We start from the raw sequence: 16,410 nt of genomic DNA, 5'->3' as shown, positions 1-16,410 counted from the left end.
CTTTACACAGAAAATATGAAGTATTTTTAAACGCAATAATTTGAACAGCGGCCATAGAATATAATCGATTCTACAGGTGTGCTGCAGATTGCCCGTGTTAGACATTTATCTACAACATACATTATGTCCTTGGCTGCATAAGTATGAACGATACCTTAAAGCTGCCTGCCCTGCAATCACTTTGTACAAACTGATCTTCTGGGGTACCACAGGGGCTGGGAAGGCATGCGGCCTTCAGGAAACACTACTGTACAGTTAGGAGCACCCATGACATGACAAATCAATTTAGGCCATGCAATGGGTGACACCTCAGCACCACACCAGTTCAGATGGAATGGCTGGAGTGCCAATCCTGCCGCCAACCCCTTTTAAGCTGGAGGACCTGCCTGCAGGGCTGGATGCAGATTAACGACGAAGCAATTGCAGGTTAAGGGCCTTGCTTAGGGGTCCAGCAGAGCAGAGTCACTTCGGGTGTTTACGGGATCTGAACCAGCAACCTTCCAATTACCAGTGCAGATCCCTACCTCAGAGCCACCACTCCGCCCTATTCCAGGAAGAAAAACTAAAACTAAAAGGGACCCAAGCACACCAGCCTCTGCTGTCCTTGAAGACGTACGATGGAACGGCTTTGCAGACTTATGGAAAGTGCTGTTCACAGAGGGTTATGGGCTGGAAACCCATCAAATGCCTTGTAGATGCAGCCTTCCAACCTCTTGCTCCATGTCTGCCTCATACTTGTTAGAGGAACATACATGCACTCTGCGTTTTCCTGGGACTGCCTGGTTTACTCAAGAGATCTGCTAGACCCCCATCGTCGTGTGCCAGGATATTCCAGCTGCACGCCTGGAAGGCAATGGTCAAACGATGAGTGAGCCCTTAAATTGCGCAGGGACCATTCAACTGTAAGCATCCCAAATGAAATGAAGTACCGCAGTGAAGTGGACGGGCCCATATCCCCCTTAGGACATCCGTGACTGAGACAGGAAGCAACACCATCTGTTGGCACCTACCTACCCGCTTTAAATATGACACCAGCACAGACTGAGCAGTTGATTTTGTGGAAAGGACAGTGGCCGTTCTGCCTTAATGCAGCCCTTTCCTTTCACTTTAACCAGGTGAACACTTACAGAGCTATTGCAAACAAAAAACGTCCTCAGAATTTAATTTTATAATTTGCCCCAACACTGTGGTTAATACAGAGGACTCTGATCCAGTTACTGCATTTTGCCAATTCCTTTGAAGACGTCATGAAGAGAACCAGCCATCCTGTCGGTCTCCTCACTTGCACAGATCAGTTACTTAATAATCAAGGTGGCATTCAGTGACATTCATTCAAATGTAATACTGGACATTTCCTTTAGAACATTATAAATATTTGTAAAATGACCAACAAACAGTCAGCTGACCACATTCGAGCCTCACCGATTCCGCACATATTGATTCTTCGTCAGCTGAAGTGGAGATGCCAGTTTAGGCAGCACATGACACATTAAGTCATATGTCGGCACTGCTCTAGAAGAAAATAAATGATGCTAGCCGGCCTGATCATACAATCTCGGGATGCATGCAGATCCAGAAAAGTGTCAGAGCCAGGGTAACATCCTAGGGGGGAAACAAGCTCAGATGAGGGCAAAGATTTAGCAAACAGTACGCATTACTATGAATTCGTCTGCATTCTGAATCACAACACCGTTAGAATTTCCACCGAGCCCACCCTGAAACTCACATCTCTGGTGAGGATTTGTCGGGGCAGGCATGAACAGGGATGCCTTTCTCTTTTCTTTTGTGCTGTGATGAGAAGACTTAGACAGGCAGTTCATGCAGAAACGCATCTTTGTGACTCCACTTTTTTACCCACTGGAGAATTCCCCCTTGGCGGTGCTAAAAGAAGAAGCTGAAGGTCACCAGCACATCTACTTCTGACTGTTGAACGGAGAACAAAACTGAGGAAAAAAATGGATGAATCACATCTGCACATCATTTCCAAACTACACCGACCTGTGCGATTCTTCCAAACTTTCTTTTTTGTTTTTAAATCACTTTTCTGGCTCATTTCTTGATTTGTATGTGTTTAAAACAGCCGCCTTCTCGCCTGGGAAAGAAGAGTGGGTGCACAGGAACAGCATGTCCTTGTACTTCAGTAAGATGACGTCTGTGCGACTCTTAAACAATCAAGATGGCGCAAGCGGACATCATCAGAGCGGGTTATCCAGCATGAGCCCACTACTTTTGTGCCGATTTTATTTTATTCTTCCCTAAAATATGAGAAAATCATTAGGCACTTTACCTATTTAAGATTACACAAAATACGTTTTGGGGACTTCCAAATGAATACAAAAACCTTACCGCCTATCTCATTCCTAAGAATGTCAAATTACTTTTCAACACACTTATTTTGTTACATTTTCTATATTTAAGCTACAGACACAAAGCTGCATGACCATCACTTGAGCTCATCCTGCCTGTCTGAGAGTTTCATCCAAAATCGAACTGACACTCCAAAGTTGATTCTGTGCCACCATCTCCTCAGTTTTACAACCTTTGAAAACGAGATATTGCTGCTGTGGCTTGAACATCTTGTTGGGCTGCTCTTAACTGGTTCAGGTCATATCTAACTGGTAGACAGTTTTCAGTGACTTTCAATTCCTCTTTTTCGTTACTGCTCCTCTTAAATATGGCGTTCCTCAGGGATCCATTTTGGGTCCTGTCTTATTCTCTATATACCTTCACCCTATTGGAGCTCTTTTTTAGGAAATGTAACATTTCTTTTCACTGCAATGCTGATGATACTCAGGTTTATATTCCCGTCTGCAACTCTGCAATAAATCAACTCCACAACCGTCTTCCTGAACTAAGATCCTGGATGGCTAATAATTTTCTTGATCTGAATCAAAATAAAATGGAGGTGCTTTTAGCGGGTCCATCAGCTAAAGCTTAAATTGGTCTTGGTCTTCTCGGCTCTTTTTCTGTCTTTTCCAAACCTCAAGTCCACAATCTTGGTGTTATCTTTGACAGTAACCTCTCTTTTGAGAAACAAGTTAATTCTGTTGTCAAGAGTTGCTTTTTCCAGCTTCGTCTATTAGGTAAGATCAAGTCTTTTTTATCTTCTAGGGATCTTGAGAAAGCTACTCCTGCTTTTATGTTTTCTCGCCTTGATTACTGCAATCTTGCTGTATTCTGGGATTAGCAAATCTCTGATACGCAGGTTACAGTTGGTCCAGAATGCTGTCGCTCGCTTCCTGGTTGGGGCAATAAAGTCTGACTCTGTTTCTCCTATTTTAGCTTCTTTACACTGGCTGCCCGTCAGTTTTCAAATTGATTTTAAAATCTTGTTGCTAGTTTTTAAATCTTTACATGGGCTCGCTCCTGCCTATTTATCTGAATTGTGTGTTTTACACCAGGCATCCAGAGTGCTTAGATCTTCTGGTCAGTTGTCTCTTGTTGTCCCTCGTACCAAGTGTCAAGCTAAGGGGGACAGATGGGGCTTGTGCAGTGGAACTCTTTACCTCGTCACATAAAGAAGTCATCTATAATTCAAAACGAGATTAAAGACTCATTTCTATTCACTTGCGTTCCGTGACCTTCAGTAATACTAATGGTTTCCTCATTGTGATTATATAACATTATTTCTTTTTATTATTTATTTTATTGATGTTCATATATTTTATTTCTATTTATATTATTTGAATGTATGTTATTTGTATGACTGCTAAATACGATCGTCATCTCTACGGCGACATATGCGAGCGAAACTTGGAAGTCATCTGCAGCGATTACAAGATGCCTGAACATCTTTCAGCAACTCTGCCTACAGCGAATACTGAAGGTCCACTACCAGGACCACGTCAGTAATGATGAAATCCATCAATGAACAGCTACCCAACCTCTAGCGAGCACTGTAGCGGAACACCGCTTTCGATTTGCTGGCCACATTCTCCGGCAAACGATACATCGCCTTCCAAAGATCGCTATGATCTGGTCGCTCACCCGCGGTACACGAAAGCGTGGCCGCTCAAAACAAACATGGCGACATTCTTTCAATGAAGTCCTACGCGTTATAGACATATCACGGAATGAAGCCGCTGACCGAATTCGTTGGCGATCTCTTGGCGCCCAGTGCACCACCCGGCTTGGGAGGAACTAAGTCTAAGCAAGTAAGTATGTTTTCTTTAATTCTATTATTGTAAAGCACTTTGGCCACAGCATTCCTATGTTGTTTTAAATTTGCTATATAAATAAATTGACATTGATTCAAGCTGCACTTACTTCTCCCCCATGGCTGAATCGCTGTTTTGTCTGGGTGTGAAACCTGTGTGTGTGTGTGTGTGTGTGTGTGTTATCTTCTGAGGACTGTATGTTTTTTCCCTGTATGTTATGTTGGTTGGTTAGTCCAACTGGCCCGGTGCGAGTGTGGCAGTTAGGTTTAGGGTTGGGGTTAAGAGTTAGGGTTAGGGCAGCTGCACAGGGCAACAGAACAATTTTGTTAGAAATTAAACTGGGAATTCAATCAAAATTAAAACAAATGGTGGTGCATCATAACTGGGAAGTCAAAAAACAAATAAAGAAGGATGCAAACATATGACAAAAATTGTAATCAAACGAGAGGACAAGAACTTGAAAACCAATAAACACACACGTAACCAGAGCCAAAATGTTAATCTTAAAACTGTACTCCAATAACAGAGCTAGAATTTATCAGTCAGTCAGTCAGTCAATCATTATCCAATCTGCTATAACCTAACTTCAGGGTCACGGGGCAGTGGTGGGGGTGGGGATGAGGGGTGGGGGTTCTGCTAGAGCCAATCACAGCCAACACAGGGCGCAAGGCAGGATTAAATCCCCGGACAGGGTGCCAGCCCACCGCAGGGCACACATACAAAAAGCGCACACTAGGGACAATTTTAGGATCGCCAATGCACCTGACCTGCATGTCTTTGGACTGTGGGAGGAAACCCACGCAGACACGGGGAGAACATGCAAACTCCACGCAGGGAGGACCCTAGAATTTGTTACCTAAAAACAGTTCAAACCAACAAAAGAATTAAAGTTGTAAGGTTTGGGTTGAATCCAATCAAGGACAACCAGGAAGTGCATGATGCCACCTTTATGCTCTTGACGTAGATATGCCGTGCACCACACTTTCAGTTGACCTTGGATTGTCAACAATCCAAAAATACTCCTCAAATATGGCATTGCTAGAGTATGCTCCTTATTTTCAACATTGAAAGAAACCTGTTAAGCAACAAAACAGATGTGACCATGAGACCTCTACAGTCCCTAAAATAAGGTGTAAATAATTTTAAGAAGTCAAGAAGAATTAAAAAAATAAGAAATCTAAAACAAAACAAAAAGCCTCCTCATGACAGGAGTGTGTGTGAGTGGGCTCTGCAATGGACTGGTGCCCAGTGTTGACAGGATGGGCTCTGGTCCTTCATGCAACCATGAACTGGATTAGGTGAGTCTGAGAATGTGATGTGATGAGAAACTGGCCGTGTGAGCTGGACTTACAACAGACTGGTGTTTCGGTAGGGCGACCGAATGTCCTCTCATTTCTTACTTGATTCATTGATTACTCAGTTAATAAGTTGTGCTTCACTTTGGGGCCATGAAAATCTGGACAGCCTATGTTTCAACCAAGATTGGTTCCTGCCCAGTGTCAATGGTGCCAGGATCGGCTCCTATCTCCCCGAGTTAGGTTAAGCATATTTAAGAAAAAGAATTTTCATTTCAACATTGGATTTTTACCACGTCAAGGGAGTGGCCAGAATTTAGAGTACAGTGTGGTGTAGTGACCATGTCATTTAATACTGAAAAACAAGGCCGTCAATTCAATACCATTGGATTTAAAGTGTGACCCTGAGCAAACCATTCACCCTGCATGTGCTCCAGTTAAACATGTATGTGAACAATTGTAAGTCACCAAGGATTAAGGCATCGGTCAAAGGTAAAGTTATTATTTGTTACATGTGACAAGCTCAATGCCTTGCTCAAAAAAAAAAAAAAAATAGCTCTGTCTGGTAAAACAAAACAAAAGAAATACAAACAAACAAACAAACAAACAAGACCGAGGTCAAGTAAGCCCAAAATAAGATAAATGTCCAGGGCAGCCACCTATTTAAAATAAATCATTAATCGTAAATGACTGTAAAGGACATCAAAAATACTCACCTTTTGGATACAAAAACAGACTATTGGTATAAACAGCATATTTAACACTCATCAGTCAAAAACTAAACTGTCAAGACAGGCAGATAGACAGACACTAGACAGTGTGATAGACAGATTAAAAAACAAAATAAAATGCACTGTATAGTACGCAAAATGAAAAGCATAGATAGATAGATAGATAGATAGATAGATAGATAGATAGATAGATAGATAGATAGATAGATAGATAGAGAGTGAAAGGCGCTATATGATAGATAGATAGATAGATAGATAGATAGATAGATAGATAGATAGATAGATAGATAGATAGATAGATAACCTATATACTAGAAGGATACAACAATGGAAGACGGATATGAAAGACACTTTATGAGCCCAATCTGTTGGTAAGCCTGCTGTAAATGATGGCACGTCTTACCCATACATTGATATTCTTGCCCTTTTACTACCCCATCAAGTTTTTTTTAAACTCCGCTCGCCACTCCAGCGGCACACAGATTGCTCCAAGCAGGTTTACAATGTTTTCAAAAGCGTTAATGCAGAATTAAAGTGACGCCAAGCCCCTTTTTTAACCGAGACCCAGTTGTGCATTTGTCAAAACTCAAGCAAACACTCCACACTCCAGGTTAGTGGTCACAAAAGCTGGCTCAGCACCCTTCACCCATGCATGCCACCCAGTAAGTCTGAGGGTATAATTAAAAAGGTTTACCTTCATCATTGCTCTTGGTATACTATAACGGCTACGGGGCTGAGACTGAGGGAACAAGAGACAAAGTAAGTTCATCACTAGCCAAGACTAGCCCCAGAATAAAAAGGGCCAGGGTTGGCACTAAAGCCCTGGCCTACTACCAAAGCCCATTTGTACATGCCATCTACTGCACCACACTGCCACATACAATTACTAAACCTCAGGGGTCAAAGCAGGCCATTCCAAAATGATATAGGCCTACAGCACAAAATGTACTACAAATCAGACATCAGAACAGTCAGTTCCTGATGGCACTCGCTGTGCCTGGGCAGAAGCCTGCACTTCACTCATTCTGCTAAAATTAATATAATAACATAGCACGTTATCACTGCACCGGAAAATCCTTCTGAGCTCAAATTCAGTCACCCATGACAGGATGAGCCCCTTGTTTCAGCTCATCGTAGTGTAACTGAATGTCTCGTCACGCTATTTGGACCCTTCCACCCCACAGACTGCTTCTTAAAATGAAGAACAGATAAAGCGGTTGGACCATTTCAGTGGCCATTAGACAAAATGCAAGTACAGGGGGAGAAGTCCATTTTGCATGCACTGCCTCATTTTTTAAGTAAAAGGGGGAAAAAATTAAAGGGTCCATATCTTGCACCTGGATACGCTGCAGCTTCTTATGACCCCATAATGGACAGTTCAGAAAATGGATAGGCACATGCTCTTCTTGGATGTACAATTTACTATTTTATATTACATTTCAATTCTATATCTATTATTTTTCATGTATTTCATGTCCATACTATACTCCACTTGTACGCTCAGACTCAGGCTTCTGGTAAAGATGCACATACTTACTCAAAATTGACTGTCATTCGTTTTAAAGGTGAACTAAAGAAATCATATAAAACAAACTGCACAGATCTGTTATATTGATTACAGCTCTGTAGGGTCATTAATTGTCCCGTGTACAGTGAAATTTTTACTTGCATATGCTAATCAACATGCAACATGTTAAAAATAAATCTAAATGTATTGAAATACAAAAATGGTGTCCCTCGAGGCTCAATATTAGAGCTATCCTATGAACAGAATGGATGAAGCCTGTCCCAGCACCACGAGCTGCAAGGCGACAACCAAACTATATAAAGGAAATAAATAAATAAACAAATCAAATCCAAGTATTTTAATACAAATGAGTAACACTTTAAAAGTAACAAAATGTTTTGTTTTTTTTTAAACCTGCTTAATCTAATTCTATCCTAGCATCATTGGTCAAAAGGCAGAAAACAGCCCTAGACAGGGCACCAGCCCATCGCCAGGCCCATACACACATATTCACATTCACACTCGGCCATTTTAGAGTCTCCTGTTTACTAATGGCGCTTTTCCACTGCATAGTACGGCATGACACGGTTCACACTTTTGGGGCGTTTTCCACTGGGAACAGTACCTGGTACCTGGTCCTTTTTTTAGTACCACCTCAGCCGAGGTTCCAAGCGCACCGAACCGTTACCAAAACGTGACGTGTAAACTCTGCTGGTCACTGATTGGCCGGAGAAAATCGTCATTACTGTGTCACTGGCTATTCTTTTCTTTAAAGGTACACACACGCGGAAGTTTGTGTCCCGTCTCCCCATCGCTGGACGCAGTTTGTTGCATAAGTGGATGAATGTTTCTTCAGACATTCGAAAGTTCTCCAGCCACTGAGTGTTTGTAAAACCGGGAACAATCACATCCCACCACTCTGAAGCACGGTTAAATGTCCAAACAGATGGTCTGTTGCGGCGACTGTTTTGCAAAATGTGGAAGATCTGTAATATACAGAATCAGCATTTTAATGTTACACTGGCAGTTAAGTTCATTTTATGCTTTGCAACAGTGATAAAAGTTAGCTAGTGACGTGCTTTTTTTAGATGCTTACCCTTGCGCGCCGTCGAGCTAAAGTGTTGTCGTCGTCTGCGTGTTGTTGTAAAAGTTCCACGGTGTCACAGCAGTAGAGGCGGCGCAACTATAACGACACGTGAATAATCCCGCCCACTCTAAAGCGGTACTAAACTGCAGTCGAAACGCAAACCGAGCCGGACTGAGCCGACTCTACTCCTGCTGGTGCGACAAAACAGCCATACACGAATATTAAGGTTCCCTTTAAGGCAGGCATGACTGGCATCAAAACGAAATTAAACTGGTCATCCCAGGTGTTTTGTAGGTTCTTCCAGCATCTGTAAATGAGCAATGGAGATGAGCGTTTCAAGCCAAACAGCACTCATCTCTTTAAAATGTCTAGGAATGCTCAGCTTCTGTAATCGGCTTCAAATATACAAGTTTTAATCCCAGACTATTCCAAGCATTAAATACAGTGTAAGTTTGAGAGGGTGGAAAAGACATGTAGGGGTGCGACAGGTAAGAGCTTCACGGTCTTAAAGTGCTTCCTACACTGATTCCATATTCCGAGTGAATGAAGGAGACTTGGATTATTAGTGTATTGATGATAATTTGTATTGACTGGGGTACAGAGCTGGGAATAAAAAGAAGTACTGCAAGGTTTCAGTTCTGTTGTAGACCAGTCTTGTATATGATCATCAATTTGTGTCGATGTTCAGGTCTTTATGGCCTGTATATTTGCTGCCCATTAATACAACTGAAAGGTAACAGTGCCATGCCCACTTCTGCTTTAGGTCAATGGAGAGTTGCCCTTTGGATGTGTGGATGTTTAGAATTCCAAATAAATGAAGTTATGATGCAATCCAATTTCTTAAAAAAAGATTTATTTTCCCCAAACAACAAAATCCAATTGTGCAACACTCCATCCTTTACAAATAAATAAGTAATCCAAATAAAATCAGGTGTTACCATGTGGAGGGTATTTACCTCGGATTTGTTTTGGGTTTTTTTTCTTTATTTCGCCTTATACAATTTCTCGAATTAGGAATTTGTTAGTTTTCGCATACCCCTTGGGGTCAGAGCGCAGGGTCAGCCATTGTACAGCACCCCAGGAGCAGTTGCAGATTAAGGGTCTTGCTCAAGGGCCCAGCAGAGTAGGATCTCTTTTGGCAGTGATGGGGATTCGAACCGGCAACCTTCGGGATACCAGCGCAGGTCCTTAGTCGCCTGTTTATTGGCTCAGCGCTCTAACTTGCAGTACAACACATGGGTGATGTCTTCTGATCCTATTGCGGCCTTGCACCTAGCGTTAATGGCTATGACCCCTCAAACCCCGCCACCAGAGAAGCCTGAATTGCTTTGAGCAGTTTTGAGAAGGTTATGTTGTAACAAAGAGCTAAAAGACCCGATATGCGACAAATCCACGGCACTGTTGTGACCGAGGAGAATTTCCCACAGACGAATTTCATAAAGAGTAGCAGAGATCTTGCTGTTTGAAGATTTTAAAGGTGGACCATCAGTTTATAAGTCAAAGTATACTTAAAGTCATTTTAACAAAAACTAAGACTTTAAACCATCTTATGTAACATGGCCACCTATGATGTCATCTAGCACATGCATTACATGCCCAACGATAATGTTATGGTTTATTATCATACAGTATGAGGAAATTATTAGATCGATTTGCGTAGTGATTTCTACTCACTATGACAAAAAAATTCAAAAATTTAAAGAAATAGACATTTCTAAAAATATGTCCAAAAGAAATAATCCTTTTCATAAAACTTTATAAGTCTAAAATATCTTTTTTCTATTATTTTATTTCAATAACCAAATAAAGGCAAGATGTCAAAAGGCAAACACACCTATAAAAGGGTCATTTTGATCTGAAACAATAAGCACTTGGTAAAAGGCGTCTCCTTCTTTGCCCTTCACGTCGAGATCGTTGCAGACAGTTATTAAGGTGGTCTGATTTCATTTGAGATGTCATTTCTTTCTCCTGGGAAGACAATGAATTCGAATGCGAGCCGCCAATAGGAGCTCGGGCACTGCTCGCTCGATGTGATGAAACGGCCTCAGCTGTATTGTTCATTCCTGATCCACTGTCACAATAAATATTAAAAGAGCAGCTAAAAAAAGAAGCGCGCGCCTTTTGGAGCATGAAAGAGCTCTCTATTTTTGGAAACGCGCAGACACTGGAGACATAAAAAAAAGCATCAGTGCAAAATGTCATGACTTGAGAGTGCTCGCTGGTTTTCTGCTTTTGCCTTTATGGATTCATATACAGTATGTAGTTTACAGACAAAATCCAACAACTGTCCTCAATCAGGTCTACATTTCTGAGAACAGACTGATGAGGTTGGGCTAAGGACTGCTCCATTGTTGCAGGCTAATATGGGAAGGTATGGCTCTCTGGTTTACCTGTTCGTTCCTGCATTCGCTCGCTTATTTCTAATACTCACCTGAGCAGCCCACCATACTCTGCTGTGTGATATCATTTCCTTCAAGTGGGCACCAGCCCACCGCAGGTTTTCAGATCAGCACAATACAATTGTGTTTCTCATCACATTATTGCCAACTTCCTACTGGAAGATATGTTAGAAGTCATGGATTTTCAATGAGTGTCCAAACACTTAACTTTTATAACTTAAAAACGAGATAGTACTGATAATGTGGTGGTCACATCCCTCTGTCACACTAAGGGCTCGTTTATACTTCACGCATCATGGCTGCTACGCGTTTCTACTGTTCGTTTGATGCGTCCTCTAAGCAGGTCCTCAGAAATTAACGCGACGTGTGCATGAGTTGCAGTACCAGCAAAAGTCGGGGTGCGCAGTGTGCTAAAAGTTGGAATGTGACGGCAGAGTCTCTGGTTACTGTATACATGTGACAGAAAGCCGCTTTTGCGGATCCTACGAGATCGGTGTGCGCGCTTCCATGTTTGATGAATGGTTCGAAGTGGTGAAGCAGAATGTCGATATACAGATGCATTCGTGCTGCTTTTATATGGATTCCTCCAGATTTACGTAAAGTATGCGCGCAAGTATAAACAGTACAGCGCTTGCATAGTAGGAGCGTCCACTGCAGCATGCGTTGCGTCGCGTCTCGTGAAGTATAAACCCGGCCTAACAGTCACCAATTGGTTTGGTGTCTTGTTGAAAAAAAAAAAAAACCCTCTATAAAGACAATGTCACAATTTGCATATTGCAGCAAAGTGAATTGGGCATTAGGGATTTTAGATCAATGGGGTTATGGACTCTAAAATGGCTATAGCCTAATCCTTCTTTTCTGCAAATTGTTGGGGCTACACACCCACCATCCAAGATATTGAAAACTTAATAAAGAATCTATCTATCTATCCATCTATCTACAACACAGGAGCGCCGCAGGGGACTGTACTTTCTCAGGTCCTGTTCAGCCAACATACATCAGACTTTCAAAACGATTCGGAGTCCTGCCACGTGCAAAAGTTCACTAACGACACTGCTATGGTGGGCTGCATCAGGAGTGGGCAGGAGGAGGAGTATAGGAACCTAATCAAGGACTTTGTTAAATGGTGCGACTCAAACCACCTACACCAGAACACCAGCAAGACCAAGGAGCTGGTGGTGGACTTCAGGAGGACCAGGCCCCTCATGGAACCCGTGATCATCAGAGGAGACTGTGCAGAGGGTGCAGACCTATAAATACCTGGGAGTGCAGCTGGATGATAAATTGGACTGGACTGTCAATACTGATGCTCTGTGCAGGAGAGGACAGAGCCGACTATACTTCATTAGAAGACTGGCGTCCTTCAACATCTGCAATAAGATGCTGCAGATGTTCTACCAGACGTTGTGGCGAGCGCCCTCTTCTACGCGGTGGTGTGCTGGGGAGGCATCATAAAGAAGAGGGACGCCTCACGTCTGGACAAACTGGTGAGGAAGGCACGGAGCTGGACAGTTTGACATCCGTGGCAGAGCGACGGGTGCTGAGCAAACTCCTGTCAATCATGGAGAATCCACTGCATCCACTGAACAGGATCATCTCCAGACAGAGGAGCAGCTTCAGCAACAGACTGCTGTCACCGTCCTGCTCCACTGACAGACTGAGGAGACCCCACACTATGCGACTCTTCAATTCCACCCAGGGGGTAAACGTTAACATTATACAAAGTTATTGTCTGTTATACCTTCATTGTTATCACTCTTTAATTTAATATTATTTATTATCAGTATACTGCTGCTGGAGTATGGGAATTTATAAAGTATCTATCTATCTATCTATTATATAGTGCCTTTCATATCTGTCTATCTATCTAATTGGCTAATAGCCCAAAATGAGCCCATATGTCTTATGTTACACAATATGGTAACATAACACAGAGCTATAATGCTTGGAAGTTTGGGTCATATGGACATAGTTGTTCTATTCAGAAATTTATACGGAAATAGTTACAGAACCAGAAGTTAACACAGAGAGAGTAAAGGTGGGTTTTGGTAAAGAGGGGGCAGCAGCAGCTTCTTAGTACAAAGACATCAGCAGCTTTTAAGGTTGAGCAGACTCATAGACAAGACCAAAAAAATCAAGAGGAACAAATGAGGTGAAAACCTGAGATTAGACCCTGGAATGTGAAATCAACAGTAACTTACACGTTTGTAAAATGATACCAGTTGTGGGAGGTGGGGGACAGTAAGGGCTATGGTGGTTACACAATCTCTTGGCCAGAACAGAGTAAATGTCACCTAAATCTCTGCAGTGGACTAGAAATGTCAAACCAAGTCTGCCAAAGGAGTAACTCACAACTGTGCATTGTGTGGCGTGCCACTCACAGACTGCACACGAATGCAATGCCTTCAAGCTCAGCCAATGGAGCAGCTCTTTTGTGTTCAAAGTAGTAATGGGTCAAGTCTTTTGTGGGCTTACACTTAAACGGGGAACACCTCATTTGTGAATGTATTTTGATGTGGTGGCCAAGTGAGTAAGACTGGCTACATCTGGGGCTGCTGTAACACTTCGACATAATCCGAATGTTCTTACCATACATCACTGAACATCCACATCTCAGTTACCTCACTGGTGAAATATCCAAAGAAACTGTTTCCTTATGTCCTTTTAGAGACACCTAACCTGGCAAATGTCTGCCAATTAATATTAGAAACTTTCAATCTGATTCACTGTCCAAGTCGTTTCTTTTTTTCAGCTGGCAGAATAGAGAAGTCCATGGCCTGCAGATTACACCTCTGACTCACAAATAAAAAAGAGACAAGTCGATACTTTTTGTCCCCATGAGCCATCAGCAAAACAACAAGGTCAATATGGCCTTGGTTAACTAGTCCCAGCACTGCGCACCGAGCTCTTTGGATTTAGCAAAGTGGGCAATTTTCTATTAAGGAATTCGGATCTTAATTGGATCAACTACTCCAGAGAGTCTCCTTGTTAAATGGCCTTGGGTACTGACATTGGAACTGGGAAAATCTGCTTTTTTTCTCCTAGTTTCTTTCAGTTTAGACAGCATATGGACTTTTTAAAATAAGTGTGACATGTTACACGTTGGTTAGATATGCAAGTAAGAAGTTCACTGTACTCTGTACACTTCACAATACTACCACTACTACAGTCTCCAAATGCATTCAGCACAGTTAAAAACCAAATCAAATACAGCAGCCTTTCAACCCACCCTGCTCTAACCTATTGGTGCAGCAGCTCCCTCCACTTTTCTACCAAATTACTTTTAACAGTTGGTTGGCTCACATTATCACAGCCGCCAAAGAGCACTGAGTGAGGCTGAGGCTGCTACTTTGGTCCACAATACTGCCAACTTCACAGGACTCTACACACGTTGTACAAAGGCTCTAAATCAATGAGCATACAAATGTAAGGATTATACCACAGGATATGCAGCAGTCCTGGTGGCATTGATGACAGGAAAGCAAAAAGCTCAGTACAATGAAAGTTTAAGAGGAAAAGAGACACTTCATTACAAGTTAAACACTTTATGACCATGGGACAGGTTATATACTTCCACAGCAGAGAAGATTAAAAATGTTATATACCAAAATCAGTCTAAAAATAAATAAATAAACAAACAACAACATACCTGTGACAAAAGCTTGTTGTCATCTTCTAGGATGCGAACTTTCGTCTCCAGCTGTCGGATGTAGTTGGCTGAAGGATCTGCATAAAAAGACAAAAAAAGGACAGGACTGTCACCTTTTGCTTACATTTTGGAATCCCACAGAAGACAAGAAGGAAAGACATCAGAACATTCAAAAGAGAACACCATGAAAAGTTTGGATTTATATCACTCGCTTTATAAAGCCTTCCCTGGCCAACGTTAATGGCGTGGAGAGTACCAGAAAGAGTTCCCTTCCATCCATCCATCCTTCACACAAATCCATTTAAATTTAGCGAAAGGTCACAGCAGTGGTGGAGCCTATCATTGTGGCATCAGACACAAGGCAAGAACCAGCCTTACACAACGTTCCCAATTATATCATCCCCACAAAGGGATTCCAATTCTGGGGTTGCAGGATCAAATTCCTGGCTTAAACCCATTAGGAACGGCGTGAAGGTAAAGTGGGTATGGAAAAATTATATGAACGGTATTTGTAGATTAAGGTGTTGAGAGATTCCAGGATAGTTCAAAACACTGCTACGTGAAAGGTTTCAGCAATCAATATGTATTGTGCGCAAAAACAATACGCAGTGCAAGTGTCTTCACTTTAAAAGTTTTAGTAAAATTCAAAGTAAACAGTTCACACAAAAAAAAAAAAATCAATAAATAAGAGAGTTGATAATACAATGGAACCTCGGGTCACGACCGTAATTCCACTCAAAGTAATTTCCCCCATAGGATTGTATGCAAATACAATTAATCCATTCCAGCTGTATGTAAATATATATTTTTAAAGATTTTTAAGCACAAAAATAGTTAATTATACCATAGAATGCACAGTGTAATAGTAAACTAAATGTAGAAAGATTGAATAACACTGAGAAAATCTTGAGCAGAGAAAACTTTAACTGACTTCTCGCTCTCTCACCCGCTCGCTCGCGCTCTCTCTCTCTCTCTCTCACCCTCTCTCTCTCTCTCTCTCTCACCCGCTCTCTCTCTCTCTCTTACCCTCTCTCGCTCTCTCTCTCACTCACCCTCTCTCGCTCTCTCTCTCTCTCTCTCTCCTCTCTCGCTCTCTCTCTCACCCGCTCGCTCGCTCTCTCTTCACTCTCACCCGCTCGCTCACTCTCTGTCACTCACCCTCTCTCTCGCTCGTGCTCTCTCTCTCTCACCCGCTTGCTCGCCCATGCATGTCATACATCAGTGTGTGTGTGTGTGTGTGTGTGTGTGTGTGTGTGTGTTTGCGCGAGTGAGTGTACTGCTGTACCTCTAGCAGACAGAATACTGTGACTAAATAAATAATGAAGGAAAGGTTACGCACCGCAAAGGAATAAAGTACTGAGTAAACACAAAGCAAAGTGTCTGGTTACACCCATTGAGCCTTACGTTAACAGTAATTACGTGGGGTGGCTTGTCGTCTGCCATATAGAAACTCACTCCATTTTTTTTTCTTTCTTTTGGCAGCAGAATTTCAACGAGTAAGTCAGTTGATGCTGTCCTTGAAGTGAACAGTGACGGTAGCTACATAACCTAATAAAGACCTTCCTCACTGAGCCACATACACAGT

The 16,410-nt window shown here is 42.2% G+C and overlaps 1 protein-coding gene across 1 annotated transcript in view; it reads right to left on the bottom strand.

Annotated features, from left to right (window-relative positions):
• Positions 1-16,031, bottom strand: part of LOC120518423 (coiled-coil domain-containing protein 85C-like) — a 70,255-nt gene extending 54,224 nt beyond the window's left edge. The window contains exons 1-3 of the mRNA XM_039741205.1: positions 16,016-16,031; positions 14,826-14,902; positions 6,878-6,922 (exon numbers count right to left, since the gene is read on the bottom strand). Of these exons, the coding sequence (XP_039597139.1) occupies positions 6,878-6,922; positions 14,826-14,902; positions 16,016-16,031 (138 nt within the window). The remainder of the gene's footprint in view (positions 1-6,877; positions 6,923-14,825; positions 14,903-16,015) is intronic.
• Between the last annotated feature and the right edge of the window lie 379 nt (positions 16,032-16,410).

The sequence above is a fragment of the Polypterus senegalus genome, chromosome 18, assembly GCF_016835505.1.
Source record: "Polypterus senegalus isolate Bchr_013 chromosome 18, ASM1683550v1, whole genome shotgun sequence".
Lineage (NCBI taxonomy): Eukaryota > Metazoa > Chordata > Cladistia > Polypteriformes > Polypteridae > Polypterus > Polypterus senegalus.
Note: the sequence above shows the minus strand (reverse complement) of the source record. Positions and strands in the feature narration are given on the sequence as shown.